The sequence below is a fragment of the Populus trichocarpa genome, chromosome 16 (assembly GCF_000002775.5).
Source record: "Populus trichocarpa isolate Nisqually-1 chromosome 16, P.trichocarpa_v4.1, whole genome shotgun sequence".
NCBI classification, from domain to species: Eukaryota; Viridiplantae; Streptophyta; class Magnoliopsida; order Malpighiales; family Salicaceae; genus Populus; species Populus trichocarpa.
The window spans coordinates 253,914-274,365 of NC_037300.2; the positions used below are offsets into that span (position 1 = coordinate 253,914).

Sequence of the window (20,452 nt, forward strand, 5' to 3'; positions counted from 1 at the left end):
AATGGACAGCATTACATAAAATGACCTTCATGGACATTACTTGAATGTAATTAATATTAATTTGAGGTATATGCATTATCCCGCATCACTCCTGAATCCTGACAAGTTTAATTAGCACTTGAGTAAGAAATATATAGCTACTAACAGGAAGAGATTATAATGGACTCTGTGCTGATATCTGCTATGGCTATATATAGATCAAGATGAGTTTCCAGGATTAATACATGCAAACGGAGGGCCTATGTATATATAGCAGGTACCTGGTGTTTCTGAGAGTGAACCTTTGTGAGAGGAAGAATAGCAATGAACACAAGGTAGACCGGAAGAGATTGTCTGACATGTAAAGATCGAAGGAAAACGAGCTCTAAAAGAAGAAGGCAAAGTCCTTGCAAGATGCACATATGATCAAGGGAGCACTCAACGGGGAAAGGAGCTCTCCTCTCTCTCTCTCTCTCTCTCTCTCTCTCTCATGCACACGCACGTACACGGACAAGTTATACCATTAAACACAAGGGTTTCAAATTCACAGCAATTGATTGATGGAAGTATTGGTGCTTATTGTTGTAGAACCTTGCATTATTATTGATGGAGAGGTTTATGATTATTAGTGATATATTAACTAGAAATAATCATTGATTAAAAAACATAAGGAAAAAAAAAAAAACTTATTTGCATGGATGGCGCGTTGTGGCTACTTGTAACCTGGGAAATGTTGAAGCTTGTGCATATTAGAAAGTATGTTGAAAGATGTGTGAGGAGGAGAGAACCTAGTTGGGTCAGACTTGGTGTAGCTTTTTGGGCCATGGCCCAAAAAGTATTGGCATCATCGTGTGGGCTTTGGACCCAATAATGTGATGCCACTATGTGGGTTTTAGCCCAAATGATGTGGTGGACCATTAGCAAAAAAGCTTAAGGAATTGAAGAATCAAATGATTCATGGAACGTGTCCCAATAAGCTCAGATATCTCTGTGCTCTGTAAATAATTATTGATAAAATAATTAGCATTATTACAATGCATATACGCTGTCATGGAGTATTTCTTAAAATCTATTTGTTTTTAATTACATAAAGATTAAAATAGATATTCATAAAAAAAATTAATAATTAAAATTCCAAAGATAAAATATAAGTATGGATAAATATAAGTATAATAAATCTCATATTTATTTTGATCATACAAACAATATTCAATAAAAAAAAATCATGAATTAATTATTTTTACGCACGTATATAGATCAATATAAGTATAATAAATCTGAGAAAATTATAAAATAATTTTCATTTTCACAAGTATAATTAATTATTTCATTTTCACAAGGTCCTGAGTCTACATAGGACATCTATAAATTAACCCTAAATGCTTCAAGAAATTATCCATAATTTCGATAACTAAGGTGATTCAAACATGGTATGGATCAGAAAAAAGGAAGAAGAAGAGCCTTTAAATGCTATGCTAGTTGCTACAAGCTGTCTTGATTTTGACTTTCTACAAGGTCTAGTTACCATCTTGCAAGCACTCAAATATTCTAGCAGACGTGAGGTTGTGGTTGTAGGTAGGTGGGATCAGGAGATTACACTGAATCTAGGTGTTTTCAGAAGTTGCGAGGGCAACTCTTCCATGGCCTTAAGATCAATTGGACGATGCTACATGCATGGCCTTAAAGCTTGGGGGATAAAAGAAAAAATTGATTCCCCTGTGGGTAATTCTATATGTTCACCAGATTGAGTGAGCCCAAGCAGAATTCCTAAACACTTATCAGCTATCTCTGAAACAAAAAAAAACAAAAACCTATTCAGGATGGATTCAGAAGGTTCATTCACTGCAATTGCACCTCCTCCAGTGTTTGATCGAACAAATTATCAAGTCTAGGCTATTAGAATGGAAGTCTATCTTGACGCTAATGATCTGTGAGAAGCTGTTGAATAAGCATATAAAATTTCATCCCTGCCAGACAATCGAGCTGTTGTATAGATAAAAAATCACAAGAGAGGAAGCAAAGAAGATCAAAAGCAAGAGCAACTTTGTTTGCAGTAGTCTCACCCATCATTCTGACTAGAATAATGACACTAAAAACAGCTAAGAAAATTTAGGATTTTTTAAAGCAAGACTGCGAAGAAAATAAGAGGATTGAAGAGATGCAAGTGCTAAATTTGATCAAAGAATTTGATATGCAAAAGATGAAAACAACCAAGAAATATAATGAAAGACTTCTTGGCATTGTCAACAACGTAAGACTCATTGGTACTGTTTTTCGAAAGATCCTGGTCACAATTCCTGAAATGTTTGAGGCTATAATTTCATCTTTGAAAAACTTAAAAGATAAGTCAAGCAATACCTTAGCAGAATTGAACAAAGAAGGTTTATGAGGCAAGAAGGATGTGTAAAGGGTGTTTTTAGAGCCAAATCATAGAACAACAATGGAGGTAAAAACAAGAAAACAAAGCAAAACTTCAACAAGCTTAGAGGTTCTACAATTAACTTAAAAAATAGTAAAAGCAACAACTCTCAAGTCTTCCACCATACCCTTACTATATAAAAAATAAATCATCCACATTGTCATAACTCATTTTTCAATTTTTCCCTAAAAACTCCCTTTTTTTTAATAATAAAAAAATCAAAAAATAAAAACAAAATAATAAAAATAATAATAAAAAAATTAGCAACTTAGTAAAAATAGACTGAAAAGGGTTTCAAATATATAGAAGAATTAAAATGAAGTTTTGGACAAAATTATGAGCCAGATCCCATTATACTCAAAACTAAAAAAACAACGCAGATTCAAGGTCAATTTAAATGATTATTGAACGAATCTATATGAAAATTAAATTCAGGGACTTAATTGGATTTTTAATACAATTTTAGTGTTGGATTTTTAATACAATTTTAGTGTTAATTTTTTGAAATATCAAGAGTTAAGATTGCATGGTTTCTCTTATAGTAATTGGGGTGGATTTATTAATCTGTTTCAATCTAGTATTAGTAATATTTTCATGGTCATCCATGAAACAAGATATTGTAGCACAATCTACTACAAAGACAGGCTTCATTGCAGCCTCAACAGCAGTAAATCAATCACTATGGCTTCACAAGATTTTACGTGGTTTGCAATTAAATCAAGCAACAGAAGGATCAATTAACTTAATCTTTAGTTCTATCTCCCCCGACTTGACTGCACAGAGCCTCAACCAAACACTCTGCACCACTTCACCATTTATGCAACTAATTGAGCTTTCACGTGCAAGACAATTGTCAGTATCAGGAACAATCTTCCTTAAAATTGTCTCGGCAGAAGAAACCTTGGCAAACTGCTTCAATCTAGCAGAAGATGCAATTGGTTGAAGGTTGAGGTGAGCATGTCCCATCTTGTCATCTGACTTGAAACGGTCTTTATCAAATACTTCCTGCAACAAGAGCAAGAAAGTAACTAATCATATGCTATAGAAATCGAGATTTTTATTCACAATGTTACCAATTAGCATCTTAAGCTGCTTCACCGGTTATAAATCAGCGATTAAATCCCAGAGAAAAGGTTGCCCTCAGAATGAGTCCATCACTTTCACCGACTTCTAATAGTTCCATCTATTGGTTTGGCTTGACAAGAAGAAAACTCATCGATTATCGTTTGCCCTACTCCACGTTTCCCCCCCTCAATGACAAGAGTAAATGAAAATCAAGGAAGCCTATTTACAACACCAAATGATTAAAATGACTTATGTTTGTTGCCGCTTGAAGTTAATACTTAGTGATCAATATTCCTTCATCACATGAAACCATTTCGAGGTTTGACAAAGACAAGGAAGAAACAGCCGAATTGTATTATAGCTTGAAACAACCTATTCGATTGAGATAACTCTTGCAAGTTGAACACAATGAAGGTATTAGCAGCATAAATATCTAAGAATTCAAAAACTCACCAAACTTAGAACTCCAACGGGTTCTTTGAGTGAGAAACTTAGCTCTTCGTTCCATACTGGATTAAGACAACTATTGATAAACTTGGTCTTTGCTGTCTGATGCAGGAAGGAAATAGTCAGTAAGGTAGCATAGTTGAGTCTACAAATTTGATAAAACGAAAAACAAAAACTGAAGAGGAGAAATAAGTTCAGTAAAGAAAAATCGGGCTGATAAAACTCCAATCAAAGACCAGAGAGGAGAGACAAAATGGGACTAGATCAACAGCATTTTAATGACAGGGGATACTATGACTATATCCATCTACTCGATAGGATATTAAATTCAGTTGACCCAGAAGGCAAAGCCATGAACTTTCTGTCTATGAGGTTTCAGAAGTTTATCACATCAGCGAATTAGTGTCCCATAAAGCAACCAATATCAGTGCATTTATGATCATCAAACATAGAACAACCACTTACTGCATAGAAACAAGAATTATAGAGCCTAGAATCACCTGATTGCCCAGCTTGACGACTACATAAGGATCACTGGTCCTGAAATCCCTGATAACCAATTTTTTCCCTTGCACAACAGTAACTTTTAGCAATCCTAACTGCTCCCTCATTGCTTAGATGTAAGAAGATACAAAAATTTCAAAAAGATACAACACTGCAAAGCACAAAACAAAAGGAATCCAAATTAATTCAATGAGAAGACAATCTCTAAAACCTCAAAGTAGTTATAAATGAAGGATTAAAATCCAAACAAACTCTTGCATTTACAAGAGTCAAAAGGAGAGAAAACAACTGAAAAAAGAACCCATGAAACAACAATAAATTAGGGCCAAAACCCAGTTTCTGGAAAAACGCATCTTTCTTATCTAGATTCCAGAAAGAAAGCATTTTTTTAAGTTTAACCCTCTCATAGAAAGAAAACCCAAATAGAAATCAAATAACGATTTTAAGACAGCTTCCAATGGCAGAAAAGTTCAAAAAAAAAGAAGATAATTGCTTAAGCCCTGAACACGGGAACAAAGTCCAGAGAGAAAAGGGACCTCTTGCCTCTGTTGAAGAAGGGTAAAGAGAAGCAGAAACAGCTTAGCCTGAGATCTCAAAGAAGGAGAGATACGAAAGGTAAATAAGATAAAAGCAGCAGCAGCGTTTAGTGTGGTTTGGTGGGTTATTAAACTAGTTTAAACTTTAAACAGACTAACAAAATCCTACAAAGCAACAACTTATAAAGTTAAGCAAAGATAATCCTATTCCTCCATGCAATAACTGAAAGTGAAGTGCTACAACTCTATTTATGGAAACTACAGTGAATGCAAGCAAACTGAAAGCTCATGCTTCTTCATGTGTGCTGGGTTTCTGTTTCATTTTCAAGCGTATCAAAAACAACCTTAAGAACAGAATTTATAACCAGGTCAAACAAATGTTTTTCCCCTTTTTTATATTATTTGTTGCTTTAATTTATGGTCAAGTTTGAGGATTTTGGTCTTTTGGATTCATTTACTGTGACCATCATGTCTTGTCTTCTATGTACCTTTTTAGTGAGCATGCAGCGTGAGCCTTTTGACCAGTCTTCTCTTGCTTTTTCCTCAATTTTTCCTCCTTTATTTCTTTGACCATCATTGGCCTACATGCATTTTCATTTTTGTTATTTACAGTAGCAAGTTTCTTTCTTTTCTTTTTTGGTTATATTTCTTGTTGGTAGAGCTTGGAGAGATTGATGATTGATAATGTTAGAGTAGGGTCTGGCCTGATAGCTAAAAAGTTATGAATCTCTTCTTTGATTTTCCAAATTTAAACAATGGAGTCAACATATATATTTTTTATTGCATCAAACTACTTTTTTTCTGGCATGAAAAAAGCGTATCCCGATAAATGACCCATATGAGATACAGAATACAACATTACATTCTTAAAATCGAAATCTGGAGGAAATATCTTAATTGAAGCTTTCATAAAGAATTGGTACAGAGATGGTTATACATATATTACAAGGTCGGTGCAAATTATTATGTAAAACGAGTTTCACATGGCTGTTGTAATTAAAGCTTGTAATGATTGAATCTTAATGGGCTCACTGATAAAGGACCAATCATGAAATTGGAAAGTGAGACTCCACCAGATATCGAAGCTTCAAAGCAGAAAGCAAAGCTAAGTCGGCCGCTAACATGCTTTGAATGACCCAGAGAGAAGCATAAGCCAGATCACACTAATATTTCAGGCCTGTATGTCACAGACTATTGTCCATACAACTAATGCCCCACAAATGACGAAATCTAAGAAGCGGATGCCAATGGAGTGATAAAACCACCTCCTTATGTAGATGAAATTCAAGACACAAGCTAAGCTTAATGTCCAACTAAGGTGCCCACAAATAGTCCTTGCCATTTCAACATTTCTATTTTTAGTAAAACTCCAACTCGCATCAGCTGTGCTCCTTCCTAACATTAGTCATCACAAGAAGTTTTCGAGGAAAGCTAATGCAATGCAGCTGAGTGTTGTCACCACAAGAACTAGCATATCACCGAAGGAGAAGAGGGAGGAGAGAAGAATAGATTCATACAAAACCAAGTAACAAGATATGCAGTCAATTTATAATTCCATGGGTTCCCAGAATCAAAATAAATATCCTTCTGACATACAACAGTATCCCCAACTGTAACTATACAAGTGACCTATCAATTTACCAATCCAGGAGGTTAGAAAACATGCACTAGGACTACAACCCGTGAACAAAAGACACCAACCTATCATCTACCACCGTCCTGGAAACTAACACTAACATTCCTACCTTAGCATTGGGAAGGCCTTAGGTTACTTTACAATCATCTGTGCAAAGGCAACCGCTTGAGACTTTATTAGTGTGTGTTTACATCGATGAATGGCTTTCAACTTCTTTGATTCTGCACCAGCTACACCAACTAAACGGAGGGCATGAAAACTAAAGCTTTGCAAATTTCCTGGAGATTGATCTACAGCCTAAATGGCTCACCTTGCTCGTCTTGATGCTGATTTCCCTACTTTATGCTTCCAATTGCTCTGCATTTGACAAGAGTGAACTTAGAATCTTGATAACACACAATTTTGTAATGCATAAATAATCAGGGGTTTAGAGGCTAGTACAAGAGTTTCATCGTCAGAGATTTCAGCATCCTCTTCATTGACAGGATTTGATGATTTCTTACGGAGCTTCTTTGATTTTCTACTAGGTTTCCTGACATCTACATCTCGATTCCCTTCAGAATCTGATTTGTCTTCATTGACTTCCACTCCCAAGGCTTCACTTGATTCATCTACGTCTTTCTCTTCTGAATGGGATTCCTCTCTGGGATCACCTTTTTTATCATCTTCTGGTATGCTTTCCATATCTTCAGAAACTTCTGCTTCATAATTGGATTTCACTTCTCCATCAGATTCCTCAGAATGATTTGATCTTTCCTCTGTGTCTTCCAAGTGTTTACCTTTGGAAATTGACACCACTTCCTTGTCAGATTCATCGACATCCATCATGCCCTGGGACAACCTTTCAGCATGATCCCCTTCAGAATCATCTGAAAGAGGATGAAATGAATATGGAGAATCAGTAAGAAAACAAATGAACTCTCTACATACTGCCCATGCAAGATTGTACATCAACAGCATATATAACAAACAAAATCAATTTGAAAAGCGTGAAAAAAGCTTCACCTGATTTCAGCTTATCTCCTCCAGATGCCATGGTATGTTCAGGGCTTGATACATCAGAATCAACTTTGTTCTTTGGCTCTTTATGCACACGCTTTAAGTTTTTTGATGGCGTTCTTTTCTTTTTAACACTAGAAAACAAAGTTCAATCCATTTTACAGTGCTTGAATGAAAATGAAACATAAGTAAGCGACTACATCAATGATTAAAAATTTCCAACTCACATTGTCACTGACTTCTTATTCTGACTTAAACTACTGGATGTTCTATTTTTCTGAGCAGGTGAACTGCAAGACAGTTAAAATAAACATATTAGGCAAATGAGGGGCATGGATATTCCAAAGGGACAAGTTTTTTTGTAATTCAAACATGTAAGAAACATACAGGCATTGCATAATGCCATAAAAAAAAGTCCCAGAGAACAGAACATTGCAGCAAACTTATGAAGCACCACTAGGTTTTTTTTCATGAGACCTTTAAATATGAGAAGAATATTCTAATTTTTCAATGGAAGATGAGACATTGATACTTACACGTCCTTTGAAGGGGTGCGCTTAAATGAATTTGACTTCTGAAAATGGTACAGAGGAAAAGGTAAGTCACTGCTGGTAGATTTTCTTGAAATAAAAGTGCAGTTGGTTTAGCTTCAAAAACAATGTTGGAGATTGAATAGAGTAAGACCTTTGTGCGCTTGGGCCCATTGTCAACGAGCTCCCACCGCTCTTTTTCTAAACGGAGTACTTCTATATCTCCATCATCATATAATATCTATAATCACCAAAATGATGCACAAAATGAGAAATAAATTAATTCAGTCAGTCCCAAAATATGTGAAAGGAGAAGTGATACAACATACCACATGTTTCCTTTTCAAAGGATCATAAGATTTGATGGTGCCTTCATAAAACCTGTCAATTTAGCAAGTATAATGCATCAAAAATGTATCTTCAAGTTTTCTAAATTTAATTTGAAGAGAAGAAAAGCTGTTGTATTACATCATGAAAAGTTTTGAGCTTTAATATCTAGCCAAACCCTAATCCTCCCCTTACTATATGTAAAAGAACAATCTCATCTAAAAGCTTAAGTTGTTACGTGAGGCCCCAAAATATAGATTTATATTACTCTCAAACACACCCTCTCAAGTTAAAGCCCTTTGGGCTTAAAACTTGCACAGACACCCATTATCTAGTACTCTTAATTATATTTTAATTAGAAGAGAGAATGAGAGTGGAGAGATTCAAACTCGTGATCATTTGATCATCAAGACTCTGATATCATATTAAAATTAAAGATCTAGCTCTGATATTATGGCAGATTCTTGGCAGAAACTGTACTTGAAAATAGGGAAGCATGTTCCCCATTTTTAGCTATAATAGAGAGGTTTAGAGAGAGCAGAAGGTAGAGAAAACACGGTAAACAAGTATTAGATGGAGCTGCCTTAATTGGTAGTAAAGAAAGTGTTGTTATGCAACAGCCTCTTGCTATTGTAAAATTCCTTCGACAACATCTTGTGTATTCTAACACTATATACATTATACATAATGGTGCATCTGCACAATGAACAACGCCACCAAGAAAAAACATAGCAGAATGGAGTATTTTGAAATGACGCAACAATAAGAGAAATGTAGAATACTCACTTCTTATCCATGGGCCACCAAACTTTTATTCTGTAACCCATAATCTCCTCAATATTAATGCCACTTTTCTTCGTTGTGCACTGAAAGGTAATAAAAGTTGAGGGAGGGCATACAATAATTTGCTAGCAGAGAAATTGTCCAGTTTAATAATGAGTGAAAAAGAACCCGAGAAAAATAAATTATAAGGTAACTGTATTAAGAAAAAAAAAAAAGCGCCAACTCTTGCAAATACACAAGAAAACTTTCAGCACATTCGTGGGTAAAGTTTTAAGGAAGCTAGAGGAATGTTTGATAAAAAGTGAGGTCAAAACTACATGATTGGGAAAGGGTGGGTATAGTAAAGAAAGTAGAGAGAAAGGAGGTGATTACATTCGGTAATGAATGGCTTTTAGAGGATGCTAGTAAATTTAGGATTACATCCAATATCCCATTCAAAGTCTAGAATCTAGATTAGCATCACCATGTTATCCAGTAGCTGTAAAACATAAATCAGTTTCATGATAACACGATCATGTTTAATGGTAAATCAAGATGGTATAAATGGAAAGGAGGTAAAGACGCTAACCTTGGCCAACCCTGCTACACTTCTTCTCCGCTTCTTCATAGAACCAGTCAAAGACTGGGGGCTATTAGTTGTATTGACCTTATCAGTCTCCATTAGCACACCAGGCTTAAGTATCAGAAGTATATTCACAGAATTAATGACTACAAGAAAGTAATTATCGTGTGCCTTTAAAAGTTTACTGACAAGGAGAAAAGCTTACCATCAGGTTATCTTTGTCAGATTCTCCAACTTCATTTTCCTTGCCATTGTCACCCAACTCAGAGCTTTTGCCTTTAAGTTTGGATGAGACATTTTTCTTCTTTTGAATGCCTGATACCAACAATTCAGATCCAGCGCTCTTGGACTTGGACTTTTTTCCTTTCAAATCAGGGCTTGAATCATCCTCTGAAGCTCTCGAAGGATCCTTTAAAAGACTTCGGGGAAATCTAGAAGCATTATGAGCAGATGATGATCTTCGACGTTTAGGTACCGGCACAGGTGTCATATCACTAACATTTCCTTTTTTCACTTTTTGATGCTCTGATTCTGACTTTATCTTCCCACTTAGATCTTTGTGCCCATTGCTTGACTCAAACATATTAGATAGCCCCATATTATCCAAATTGATCTCCCGGACCATCTTCAAGATATCAACATCGTTTTCAGCATCTTTCACTTTAGCTGCTGAAGACTTGTTCTTTTTTGTTTTTCCACCTTTATTTCCCTGAGATTTTAATTGCTTTATCATTTTCCCAAGAGTCACTTCATTAGCTTCTCTTTCACTGTCATTTAGAACCTCATCCCCAGCAATATCTGAACTAGCCTGATGTGACAAAAAGGACTGCCATAAGATGCTAAAAGTCACATATGCCACAAAAGACTATCACTAAATATTTACTGCATCTCTGAAGATGCTTGTAAGCAATAGAACTTACAGTTCCATTAGTTTCAAACTTAAGCGAGTCAAAGTGGGTCAAGACACTTTCTTCAGCCAACCATGTTTTCCCTTCATTTGCCTATGAAAAGGCACACAGCGTCATTAATGGAGCTGATAATTGACTATTGAGACAGATACTAAAATAAATAATATCCAAGTGAAGTGGATAAGGTTATACTAAGATGAGGCACCACCCATGTTTACCAATATCAGTTATACATTTACTACAACAAGGTAAATGATATTTTGGAAGAGCATACCACAGCATCTTCGCATTCTTTATATTCATATATTTTGTACAGCAGTGGAGGCAAAGAAACTGGTGAAGGCAAGGTTTGTAAATCATCCTCCTTGGGAGCTAAGCGCTTGATGATTGACAGCCCAAGTTCAGAGATAGCATGTGAATTCTGTAAATGTTAAAATCAACATGCATAAGATTAGCATTTTGCTTTCATTGAACTTCAAGTTGATTTTTATAAGTTCTTGATGGATAGTGTTTTTTTGTTTAACCTTCCCATGATTATAAAAGATAACAATAACTACAAACTCAGAGACATTTTTCCCCAACCTTTGACTTCTCTCGATCAACTACATCTTCTGAGCACTTTATACTCTGAAAGATGGAAACTATGAGAGAGTTGGTCTCTTTGTCTTTGTCTTTGTCTTTGTCATTGTCCTTCTCCTTCTCATTTTCTTTCTCCTTCTCCTTCTCCTTGTTGATACCAGCTTCCAACTTGACACCTTCATCTTTATGCACCAGCATGGAAAGGATCAAGTACAGTTGCCTGGAAAGAAGGGTGGAAATAATGTTATTCCCTCTAAGTTTTCTGGCATTCTCAATAAAATCTAGGCGGCCTTTATTTATAAAATAACATTGTATGAGATAACCTACAAAAAGCACATCTAAGACAACAAAATGTGCAATTAGATGTACCGGTATATTGGTTCAAATGCTTTAATATCCTTGCACTCATCTACATTAGGACATGATTGATGAGCAAGAGCATGGACCAAATATGGGAGAATATATTCAGGATAAACTGACAAGGGATTTGCATCACTTTGCACAGGGACGTGTCGAGTTTTAGCTTGTTGGAGCATCTGAATAATATCAGCAAGGTTCTGATTCTCCTGCCATTCCAAGTAAAATGCAAAAACAGACAACAAAACTTCAGAAATTTTACCATGGCGGCACGCATGGTATCTGTTAATTTGACCATAGGTAACAATTGTTTGAAAAAATCAAGTACAGTAGAAATACCTCCTCAAAATCAAGGGGTTTGGATCCTGTCATATTAAATAAGAAGGCACAAGCATACTTTGGATCCAGAACCCGGTCCTTGATGTATTGGTGAACTTTACTCAGGAATAATTTCCTAGCTTGTGGGAAAGCAATCTGCATGACCCAAAAGAAAGAAGAGAGGGAAAGGAAGGGGATTACTAACAGCAAAAATCATTTCATTACATATAACCTGGAAATGAAATTGTATTGTTATGTTTTCAGAGAACACTTCAAAAAACTCCACCTCTGGTGTCCTCAAGGTTAAATGCAAGAGATCAACAGATATCTTATGATCCCAATGCTTCGACAAACGAAGAACTGCCTTTGCAGAAGCAAGCCTCAAGTGGGCCTTATCAACTGAACTGTATGATAAAAAGAAAATACATATGAAATTGCAAACCTAACAAGCCCAAGGGGGAACAGACAACAGTTTATCCATAAACTAATAAAAAAGCAATAAACATAATACCTTGATTCAATATCTTTCGATATTTCTCCAAAAAGAAGTATGTTTCTAAGGATTTCCAGATGGCTGTCAATACCACGACGAAGTTGAACATCTTTAACCGGCAAGTAGCTGTTGACCAATGTCTTAATTCCATATATCTGCAAGCAATTTTTTAATAGAATCCAATTTGTAAAGTGGTCAGGGAATAATATATATTCTAAAAATTACATGAGAAAGAAGGCAATGTGATCTATATCCAGACCAAATTATTAAGTAAAATGCTGATATTAAGGCTATTGTTTTTAATCTTCAAAAGGATGGAAAAAAAAGGACAACTCCAACTACCTTCAACAAACAAAGTTCACTTTTGTCGTCCCAGCAAGCTTTTGTATTATCTTCTGATTTCTGCGAAACAGAAGCAACTCTAATAATAAGACTAGTTATTATCAAGTCAACCCAAATCATTGCACAAGTTAGGGATTTGCAAATGCATACACTACTGCATTCTAGAATTTTGTTCTTAATGAATTTTTCAATTTCATTTTCTCTAGTTTCAAAAACCGGCATTGCAGCCTGTGCTATGCATCCCAGAGATTGTAGTACAGCAGGCAAATGTCTCTTCTCCTCCAGCATGTCAACGAGTCTCTGCAAATTGAGAAAGAAATACCATGAATGCTGGTATTAACATACATATGGAGCATTCCAAAACTCTAATGATAATGCATGCAGACACCAACAAAGACAAAAATGGAACCTTGTATAAAACAGAGAGGGACTTGAGCCCATCATCCTTTGTGATTGTTGCTAGGGCATGCACAGCATACTTGGCCTGTCTTCGACTACCTTCTAAGCAAAGCCTCTCCAATATAAGGTCAATTGCACTGCAGGTGAGTAATAAGAAGAGTATAAACATTTACATACAATTATCTGGCTCTAAATGTCAATAATTTCATGCAACACACCTTGATGACTCCGCAAGTTGTTCTCGGATTGTACCACCAGCCTTTGCCAAAACATGCAAAGCACCTTCTTTTATTATTTCGTTGTCATCTTTCAGAAAATTTATTAGCTCTTCCCCTGAGCCACCAAGCAGCAATGGACTGAAGCGAGCAAGAATCTGAAAATTCATAAAAAAAATAAATCTATAGATGGCGTTTGTTTTTTCACAGCAAAATAGTAAAATGTGCAAGTCAAAATGTGAACAAAAAACAAATAAAAGAAGATTCAGATAAGATTGTCAAACAAATTGAAGGCTGAAGTGCTGCAGCTTCCTACTACAGCTGCAACAGTACAAGCAAACACATAGAAAAAGACCCTGTGTTTGATATAATTGTAAAAACAAAAAAGTTTGTGGGTGAAGGGATGCAATTGCATCAAATAGCATTAAAGACCATAGAGTGACAAAAATGTATGAGTGTGCAAACATAGATCACATGGTTGATAAAAAACTCATCATCAATAAGATGTATAATTGACATGTTCTTACCACCAGTAAATCCATACAAGATCGAGTAAAATGCATATTTCCAGCAGAGTTATGTGTGTTGACGTCCGAAAGAATTTCTTTCACATGCTCCTTGTTGAAAAGTAAATAAGAACACTTCATCGAAAGACTGCTCAAAAAATCATAGAGTCGGTGTTTCTCGCCGAGTATTTTAAGTAAATCATCCTGCAAGAAAGGGAAATTCTTTATGGAGTAAATTCTCCACAAAAAAATGGGAAAAGAAAAATGCAAATGCAGCTTCATCAACTATTAATTAAAAATTGGCTTGACATATAAAAACTCCTAATTAAGAAAAGCAAGGCCACTCTCACTTTAGTCAACTCAATAGGTCCCCCACAGATTGGACTACAGTTCATAACATTCACAGCTAACACTGAATTGTTAGATTACTTATCAGATATTGACCGTGCTCATAAACTTTCCGCAACCATTTAATATAATATCACTTACCCGACCAGTGCAAGCTTGATGGAAGGTAGTGCTTGGATCGAGTAGATTTGTTAAAATCTTCCAAATATTGGCATCTTTCAATTGATCAACTATATGAAAATTTTCCTCAGCCTTGGCAGGCTCTGCAAAGGAGCGAGACATGATCCGAAAACAGAACAGAACCTTTTTTTGGATCTCAGGAGTATCTCTGTCCTGTATTTGAATGAGAACCAATTGTTGGATTTTCATTTTCTTAATTGAATCTCTTTGCTGAATATAAATAATCTAATCTCCAAAATTTACAAACCTGATGCGACTGCCTCAGTAATAGATACCTCTGCATCTCCTGCTGTAACCTGCAAACCAAGAGGAAATCCCCTGAAAATCAGAGCACAATTCATCAAATAAACACAGATTTAGCAATTTCAGCTTGAGTTGCCATGTCAAATCTAGCATTTTCAACATACCTTTGCTTCTGCTCCAGTATTTTTTCAAGAGCTTTCACCTCAACTTTGTCTATGACAGAGAAGATTCTTACCCAATATTTACATCTATCTTTTACTGCAAATTCAGTCTGAAACAGAGAGCCACAAAGAACAGATTCAATTGTATCTGATCTGCAGAACAGATTACTGTGTTAGAAACATGTTTAACAGATATTCTGTTGAGAAGGAGGTACTAAGAAAGCGCCATGGCATCAGATAAAGTAGCACATTTTTCTGTAAAAAGCAACTAAGTTATTTACATTAGTGTAGACAAGCAGTCCAAGATAATTGCAGCTCATGAAGACAGCAAAGGAGGGACCTGGCCTTCAATAGAGCAGATGAATGGGAAAATAGATGATTCTGTGTGTGTGTGGGTGCATATATATTATATATTTTAATATATCCAGGTTAGCACACAAGCCAAGAAATCTTGCCTGAAATCTTTGTCATACAAACATCTCAAAATCCTTCCAGGAATCCAATCATATTCACCAGGATTGATTGAGCCATCAGAAGACTTTACACAATAAACCCTGAATATCTCAGCCATTCTCTCCATAGTATATCTTTTAACAAGTTGCTGGGAATTCCAAACAAAAAGAAATGCACACGTCAGAACACTATAGATACCAACTAGTATATAGTTAAGAAATAATTTGGGAACAGGGAAAAAAAGGAAAGGTGTGACATACAGATTTGTCTCGAAGACGTTCTGCAACTAGCCTTATGGTTTCGACAGGGACAGAATTCAAGGCATGGCATGCTACATCACAGATTACATCAACAACCTGCTTTCGAACATTCTCATCATAGTCCAACAGTCGGTCACAAAGGGCAGCTGCAAACATTGAACCGGGTCAAAATCAACCGGGAATCGTTTATATAAACTTGCAAAGCCTCTCCATCCAAGGACTTACAGATGATTTGAGCTGCCTCTGCTCGAAAAGGATTTGACAAAAGACAGCCTTTGACACATTCAAGGACACACATCCGGATGGTAACTACTCTATCACTCAATCTTTTCAAAAACTCTGAAAAGATTGGCTGAAATGCTTCTGTGATGGCAGAGCCAGGTAAAGAAAATAGATCCCCAACCAACCCCACTGCTTTTAAACGAGTGTCTAGCTGATCGGTCTGCAAATGTTGAACCTCATGTATTAAGAAACTAATCAGCAAATTTTGATAAATTGTAAGCTTATACTGGATTAGTAATTACCAGCAGCTCTCCTGTGAGGTATGGAACGACTCCTGATAGGATCTGAGGAGCACAACGGTAAACATCATATATAACTTCATGGTAGTCGATTTTACTATTTGCCAACCTGCTATCTCCTGACATTAATGATATGAGGAACTGCTTTATGCCAGCTTCAAGTTTTCCTGCACAAAGCTCTATAACTTTCATGGCAAGTTTCCTTGCTGACATGGAGATATCCTGGAAAAACAAGTTTTACAGACTGAGCTCCATCAAAAGCATGATAAGAAAAACTAAGCAAGAGTAAATGTTGACAATAACTATAGAGCACACATCATACACCAGCAAAGAGTAGAGGTACTTACACTTCTGTTACGACCTAATACAGATAAGATAACAAGTAGAAGATCCTCTCTGAAATCCTCGCTTTCTTCTATGAGAACAACCATTATTGTTTGCATTGATGATAATACACTTTCTTGATGATCATCACTGCATTTGTCAAAGTTCTCTAATCAATATCCATTAAATCTCGTACAAGGAATCCTTTAATTCATGAAAACAATAATGAAGAAAAAAGGTTGGGCAAAGCCAAGAGAGGGGTAGGGAAACAGCCAATATCCATCCCCTCTTGTGTATTAGGACATAAGTACAGCCGTATCATTTGCAATACAATGATCCAGGTAGTGATCATTTGATGCTATCAATAAACAGCCATGTAAAGGACTGGAAAAAAAAAATTAGAGAAACTATATAGTCATATAATGTGTCCAAACTATAAGAAAGACGAGACACAGAGACAATAGTGTATGGGCTTTCTACAAGAACCTTGTGTCACAAATACACACAAGAAATCTAGTTATTATTTAAGTTCAATGGCACACTCCACTGGGTGATGAAACAACCACCACCCACCCAAGAATTTCAATAATAATGAAAAGGAATTATAAACTGATTGTCTGTAATTTATACTGTTGCAATGAACAGTGATCTAAAGTTAATAACCCAGTGGTGTTACTTGTTGTAAGTGCATGGAAAAGGTGAAAGTGCAAAATAAAAGAACATGGCTTCAAAACTTCAGCGGCAAATATGAACCATCTTTGCAAGTCAACCAGAGAAGAATTTTCAAGATTAAGAAAAATCAGATGGAAGCACTATAAATGTAAGCCCTTTATTCTGTCTCTGAAAATAAAATGAACAAAACACACCTGGCAACAGTAAAAAATGTACTGAACATCTTATTCACCAGATCATTACATTCAAGATCCAGCATCACAACACAAGACCTATATTTGGCAAGAGTCTCCAAAATAACAACTCTCCTTCCAAATGATGGACCACCAGTATCACTTAACCCACTAAATGTGCCTACGATCAAGTGGAATATATCCTGCACAAAGATATGCACCATTGAGATTGGATTAAAATTGCAAACTTTTATGATCAGTAATGAGGTATATTAACTAATTCTATTAATTAATTGAGCTAGTAAAGTAAACAAACCTTTAAAACATCATCACTGTAAGGAGCTTCGGGTGCAGTGATCCGGGTTATCTCACAAATACAGGTTGCAACTAGAAGCTTAACATCCCTATCTTGATGCTTCAACAATTCTGGCTTTACAATTGCATCAAGAAAAGGCTGCATTGACTCTGACACTGAAGCCGGTGGTGACTGATCCATCTCAGAAAGACAAGTAGCAGCTTGCTGCAGGTAAATCCATAAAGGAAATATTTTCAGCACATTAAAATCCAAACAAGAACCCTAGGGTTGTACATCTGTTGCATTAGGGAATAGAAAAACCCAACACTATTGCCTAAAACTCAAAATCATTAATAGATCCCAAACACATCCCAGGGTCATCTCATTAATAGATTCCAAACACAAACCGAGGTCCAATACAGTAAAAAAAACCTTTATAAACAGTAGCTTACAGGTCAAAACATTATGAAACAACACAAATTCAGCTCCTGATTCAGTTTCTCTTTCCTTTCTTTATTTGATGGTAAAAGAAAATCAATATTAAGGCTCCTTAACTCTATCAGAATATTCAAAATCTTGCATCAAAGCCATAAATTTTAATCTCAAAAGATTCAACACACAAACAATGTGAAAGTTAGAACAACAATTCTTTCATATTTGACATGTTAATCTGAGTAGCCCGGAAGTTTCCACCCGTCTAAGCTTCATAAATCTAGTCAGATTCAGATTTTTCCTTGTCATCCTTTTCTGTTTCACTAAGCATCCACTTTCCTCAGCAGAGGACAGCAATTCAGTCCTAGAAACCAAAATTCTGAAGAGCTCAACAACAGGATACACTTTAGGACCAAAAGAGGCAAATTTAACAAGCGACCAAGCGAAATTTTTCACGAGCGGTGAACCCTTTTAAATGGTTGCGCTACTAACCCTAATTCAACCAAACTCCCTCGAATATAACCCTAGACAAACAAAAAAAAGTTCACCTAAACAATCTGCTTTACTCAAAAAATTCAAACTTGACTAGCTTAACCTAAAAAAGCTCCAAACTTTAAGCCCTTCTTACAAGCAATTTTCCCATGCAACAAACCCCAACGCAACAATTCAGCTCCAACAAACCGACCTTCACTTCTTTTCATTGCCTTTCTAGGTTTTTCTCGGCAAACAAACAGAGTAAATTTTTACTAAAATTCAAAAATTGGGCTTACCTTCAGAAGTTTAACAACACCATCTTTAGTAGAAGGAAGTGTTTCCAGCTTGGATCCCACCTCCTTTAACTTCTCTTCGAGCTTCTTCTCCTCTCCCATTCTAAAAAGAAACGCTTGGTGGTTTTTTTAATTTCCAAGATTCAATTTTTCAGACAAAACTAAACTGCTGCTCTCTCTCTCTCTCTCACTTACATGTCGATGGGGTTAAAGGGCTCGTCTTTTTTATGTGTGTGTTTAAAGCTTTCTTCTATTTTGGGGGGTTTTGATTTTGTGTGTGTTTTGCGGACAAGAAGGCGAAATGAACTCGAAATGTAAGTGAAATCACATAAATTTCTGCTACCTTATTAACAAATCTAAGTATTTCGCAGATGCTCACGTGTGGATTTTCATTTTCTTCTATACTTTATCTTTTTTAACTATTTCTTTCCTTTTGCTAGTTGTGTTTTTCACCTTAAGTGTGGGGTGAAAATCTTGTATGGTCCTTCTTCCACTTCAGGCCAGACCAAACCCTAATTTATGAATCAATCTTTTGATAATATAATCTAAGATCCCGCGCTCACGAGGCCTTGGGTTGAAGACTTTACAAATCTCTTCTCGTCATCATCGCACGCTAAAGTTTTTTTTTTTTTAATGTTTATGTTTGGTAATTCGGTATAGATTATTTAAAAAAAAACAATTAAAAATATATCAAAATAATATTTTATATATTTTATATCTGTATATTCAAAAAATATTTAAAAAACATTGATTTATTAATTTTTCAATTGAAAAATTCAAACAGAAGAACAAAATCTCAAAGATTTTGGGGGATTATGTACTTTAAAATTTGTGGTTTTCGGACATATGTGTTAGAGACGGACGAGGTCTAAACAAGTTCATTGGGAATGATAGATGACAAAGAGTACGGGGGTTATTTCATCAAATATTAATGATGGCTAAAATAGCTTGAGGACTAAATGGACAAAACAATTATTTTAGAGAGTTGACTTGATTCATGCATGCAAGATCGATATAGATCACATACGTTGTTTGTACTTGATAGTTTAAATAGAAGCTCAGATGATATATTGGCTATATAATAATAATAATATTTTTTATACCAATTTTAGAAAAAAAAATATCCATTGTAAATTAAATTAAAAATACATATTTAGTTTCTTGTCCTTTTAATATGTGCATTTATTAAAGTATGCAAGTAAAAAAATCATCATCTTTTTTTATTAGAATGTTGCCTGTTGGGATTATATATATATATATATATATATATATATGTGTGTATTTATGTATGTATAAATAAAACCGATGTCATGGAAATTGTGAAACACGATATTATTTAAATGTTGTGTTTTTAAAATATGATAAGGTTAAATTATGTTACTTCGCTAAATTTTTTTTAAAAAGTTTTATTTTGTTATTTATTTTAGTTTTATGAGTTAATTGTTCAATTTATCCATAAATTACTCACCTCAATTAAATAATATTTTTGTTCTCTAAATTTAAAATGTAAATAGTATATAAATTAGTCAATAAATTTTAATGGTTTCAATGATATTAATTTATAAAGGTTTATATGTGTGAGTATATAACAATTGATTAATATGAACAAGTAAAAGTTGGTTAATAATTAGTAATTATGATTAACCATGAAAATAAAAATTCTTGTGTTTTTAATGATTTGTACAATCGAGAAATTTATTTTCTATATGTAATAAATTA

General features: G+C 35.2%; 2 protein-coding genes across 6 annotated transcripts; both read right to left on the reverse strand.

The window, feature by feature from the left end:
* Positions 1 to 2,928: 2,928 nt before the first annotated feature.
* On the reverse strand, positions 2,929 to 5,327 carry LOC7482632 (protein C2-DOMAIN ABA-RELATED 11). Of its 2 annotated transcripts, none has more exons than XM_024588101.2 (4): positions 4,958 to 5,327; positions 4,411 to 4,565; positions 3,917 to 4,012; positions 2,929 to 3,403 (listed from the first exon to the last, which is right to left on the reverse strand). In XM_024588101.2, exons 2-4 carry the CDS (start codon positions 4,519 to 4,521, stop codon positions 3,116 to 3,118), a joined length of 495 nt encoding a protein of 164 aa, XP_024443869.1. In that variant the 5' UTR covers positions 4,522 to 4,565; positions 4,958 to 5,327; the 3' UTR covers positions 2,929 to 3,115. The 2 variants fall into 2 exon arrangements, with proteins under 2 accessions (XP_024443869.1, XP_002323116.1); XM_002323080.3 differs by having other exon boundaries at positions 4,951 to 5,326.
* A 1,149-nt stretch (positions 5,328 to 6,476) lies between these two features.
* LOC7482634 (sister chromatid cohesion protein PDS5 homolog A) lies at positions 6,477 to 19,103 on the reverse strand. 4 transcript variants are annotated; one of them, XM_024588100.2, is made up of 33 exons: positions 18,737 to 19,103; positions 17,556 to 17,759; positions 17,261 to 17,442; positions 16,418 to 16,544; positions 16,074 to 16,292; positions 15,775 to 15,991; positions 15,550 to 15,695; positions 15,292 to 15,437; positions 14,840 to 14,989; positions 14,680 to 14,728; positions 14,394 to 14,585; positions 13,926 to 14,108; positions 13,402 to 13,556; positions 13,194 to 13,320; positions 12,935 to 13,084; positions 12,785 to 12,844; positions 12,461 to 12,597; positions 12,236 to 12,353; positions 11,971 to 12,105; positions 11,644 to 11,840; positions 11,278 to 11,494; positions 10,970 to 11,116; positions 10,708 to 10,788; positions 9,993 to 10,613; positions 9,794 to 9,880; positions 9,229 to 9,308; positions 8,445 to 8,496; positions 8,270 to 8,356; positions 8,122 to 8,159; positions 7,813 to 7,875; positions 7,592 to 7,719; positions 7,028 to 7,455; positions 6,477 to 6,943 (listed from the first exon to the last, which is right to left on the reverse strand). In XM_024588100.2, exons 1-33 carry the CDS (start codon positions 18,833 to 18,835, stop codon positions 6,893 to 6,895), a joined length of 5,073 nt encoding a protein of 1,690 aa, XP_024443868.1. In that variant the 5' UTR covers positions 18,836 to 19,103; the 3' UTR covers positions 6,477 to 6,892. The 4 variants fall into 4 exon arrangements, with proteins under 4 accessions (XP_024443868.1, XP_024443866.1, XP_052303758.1 ...); XM_024588098.2 differs by having other exon boundaries at positions 9,794 to 9,898; positions 18,737 to 19,102; XM_052447798.1 differs by having other exon boundaries at positions 9,993 to 10,595; positions 18,737 to 19,101.
* Between the last annotated feature and the right edge of the window lie 1,349 nt (positions 19,104 to 20,452).

Coding starts and splice junctions, on each gene's coding strand:
- LOC7482634 (XM_024588098.2), bottom strand. CDS start 18,835: ATGGGAGAGGAGAAGAAGCTCGAAGAGAAGTTAAAGGAGGTGGGATCC. Junction 14,586..14,679: donor TACTGAGGCAGTCGCATCAG/GTTTGTAAATTT, acceptor ATTCAAATACAG/GACAGAGATACTCCTGAGAT. Junction 11,117..11,277: donor TTGATCGAGAGAAGTCAAAG/GTTGGGGAAAAA, acceptor TAACATTTACAG/AATTCACATGCTATCTCTGA.
- LOC7482632 (XM_024588101.2), bottom strand. CDS start 4,521: ATGAGGGAGCAGTTAGGATTGCTAAAAGTTACTGTTGTGCAAGGGAAA. Junction 4,013..4,410: donor TCGTCAAGCTGGGCAATCAG/GTGATTCTAGGC, acceptor TTCCTGCATCAG/ACAGCAAAGACCAAGTTTAT. Junction 3,404..3,916: donor CCGTTGGAGTTCTAAGTTTG/GTGAGTTTTTGA, acceptor CTCTTGTTGCAG/GAAGTATTTGATAAAGACCG.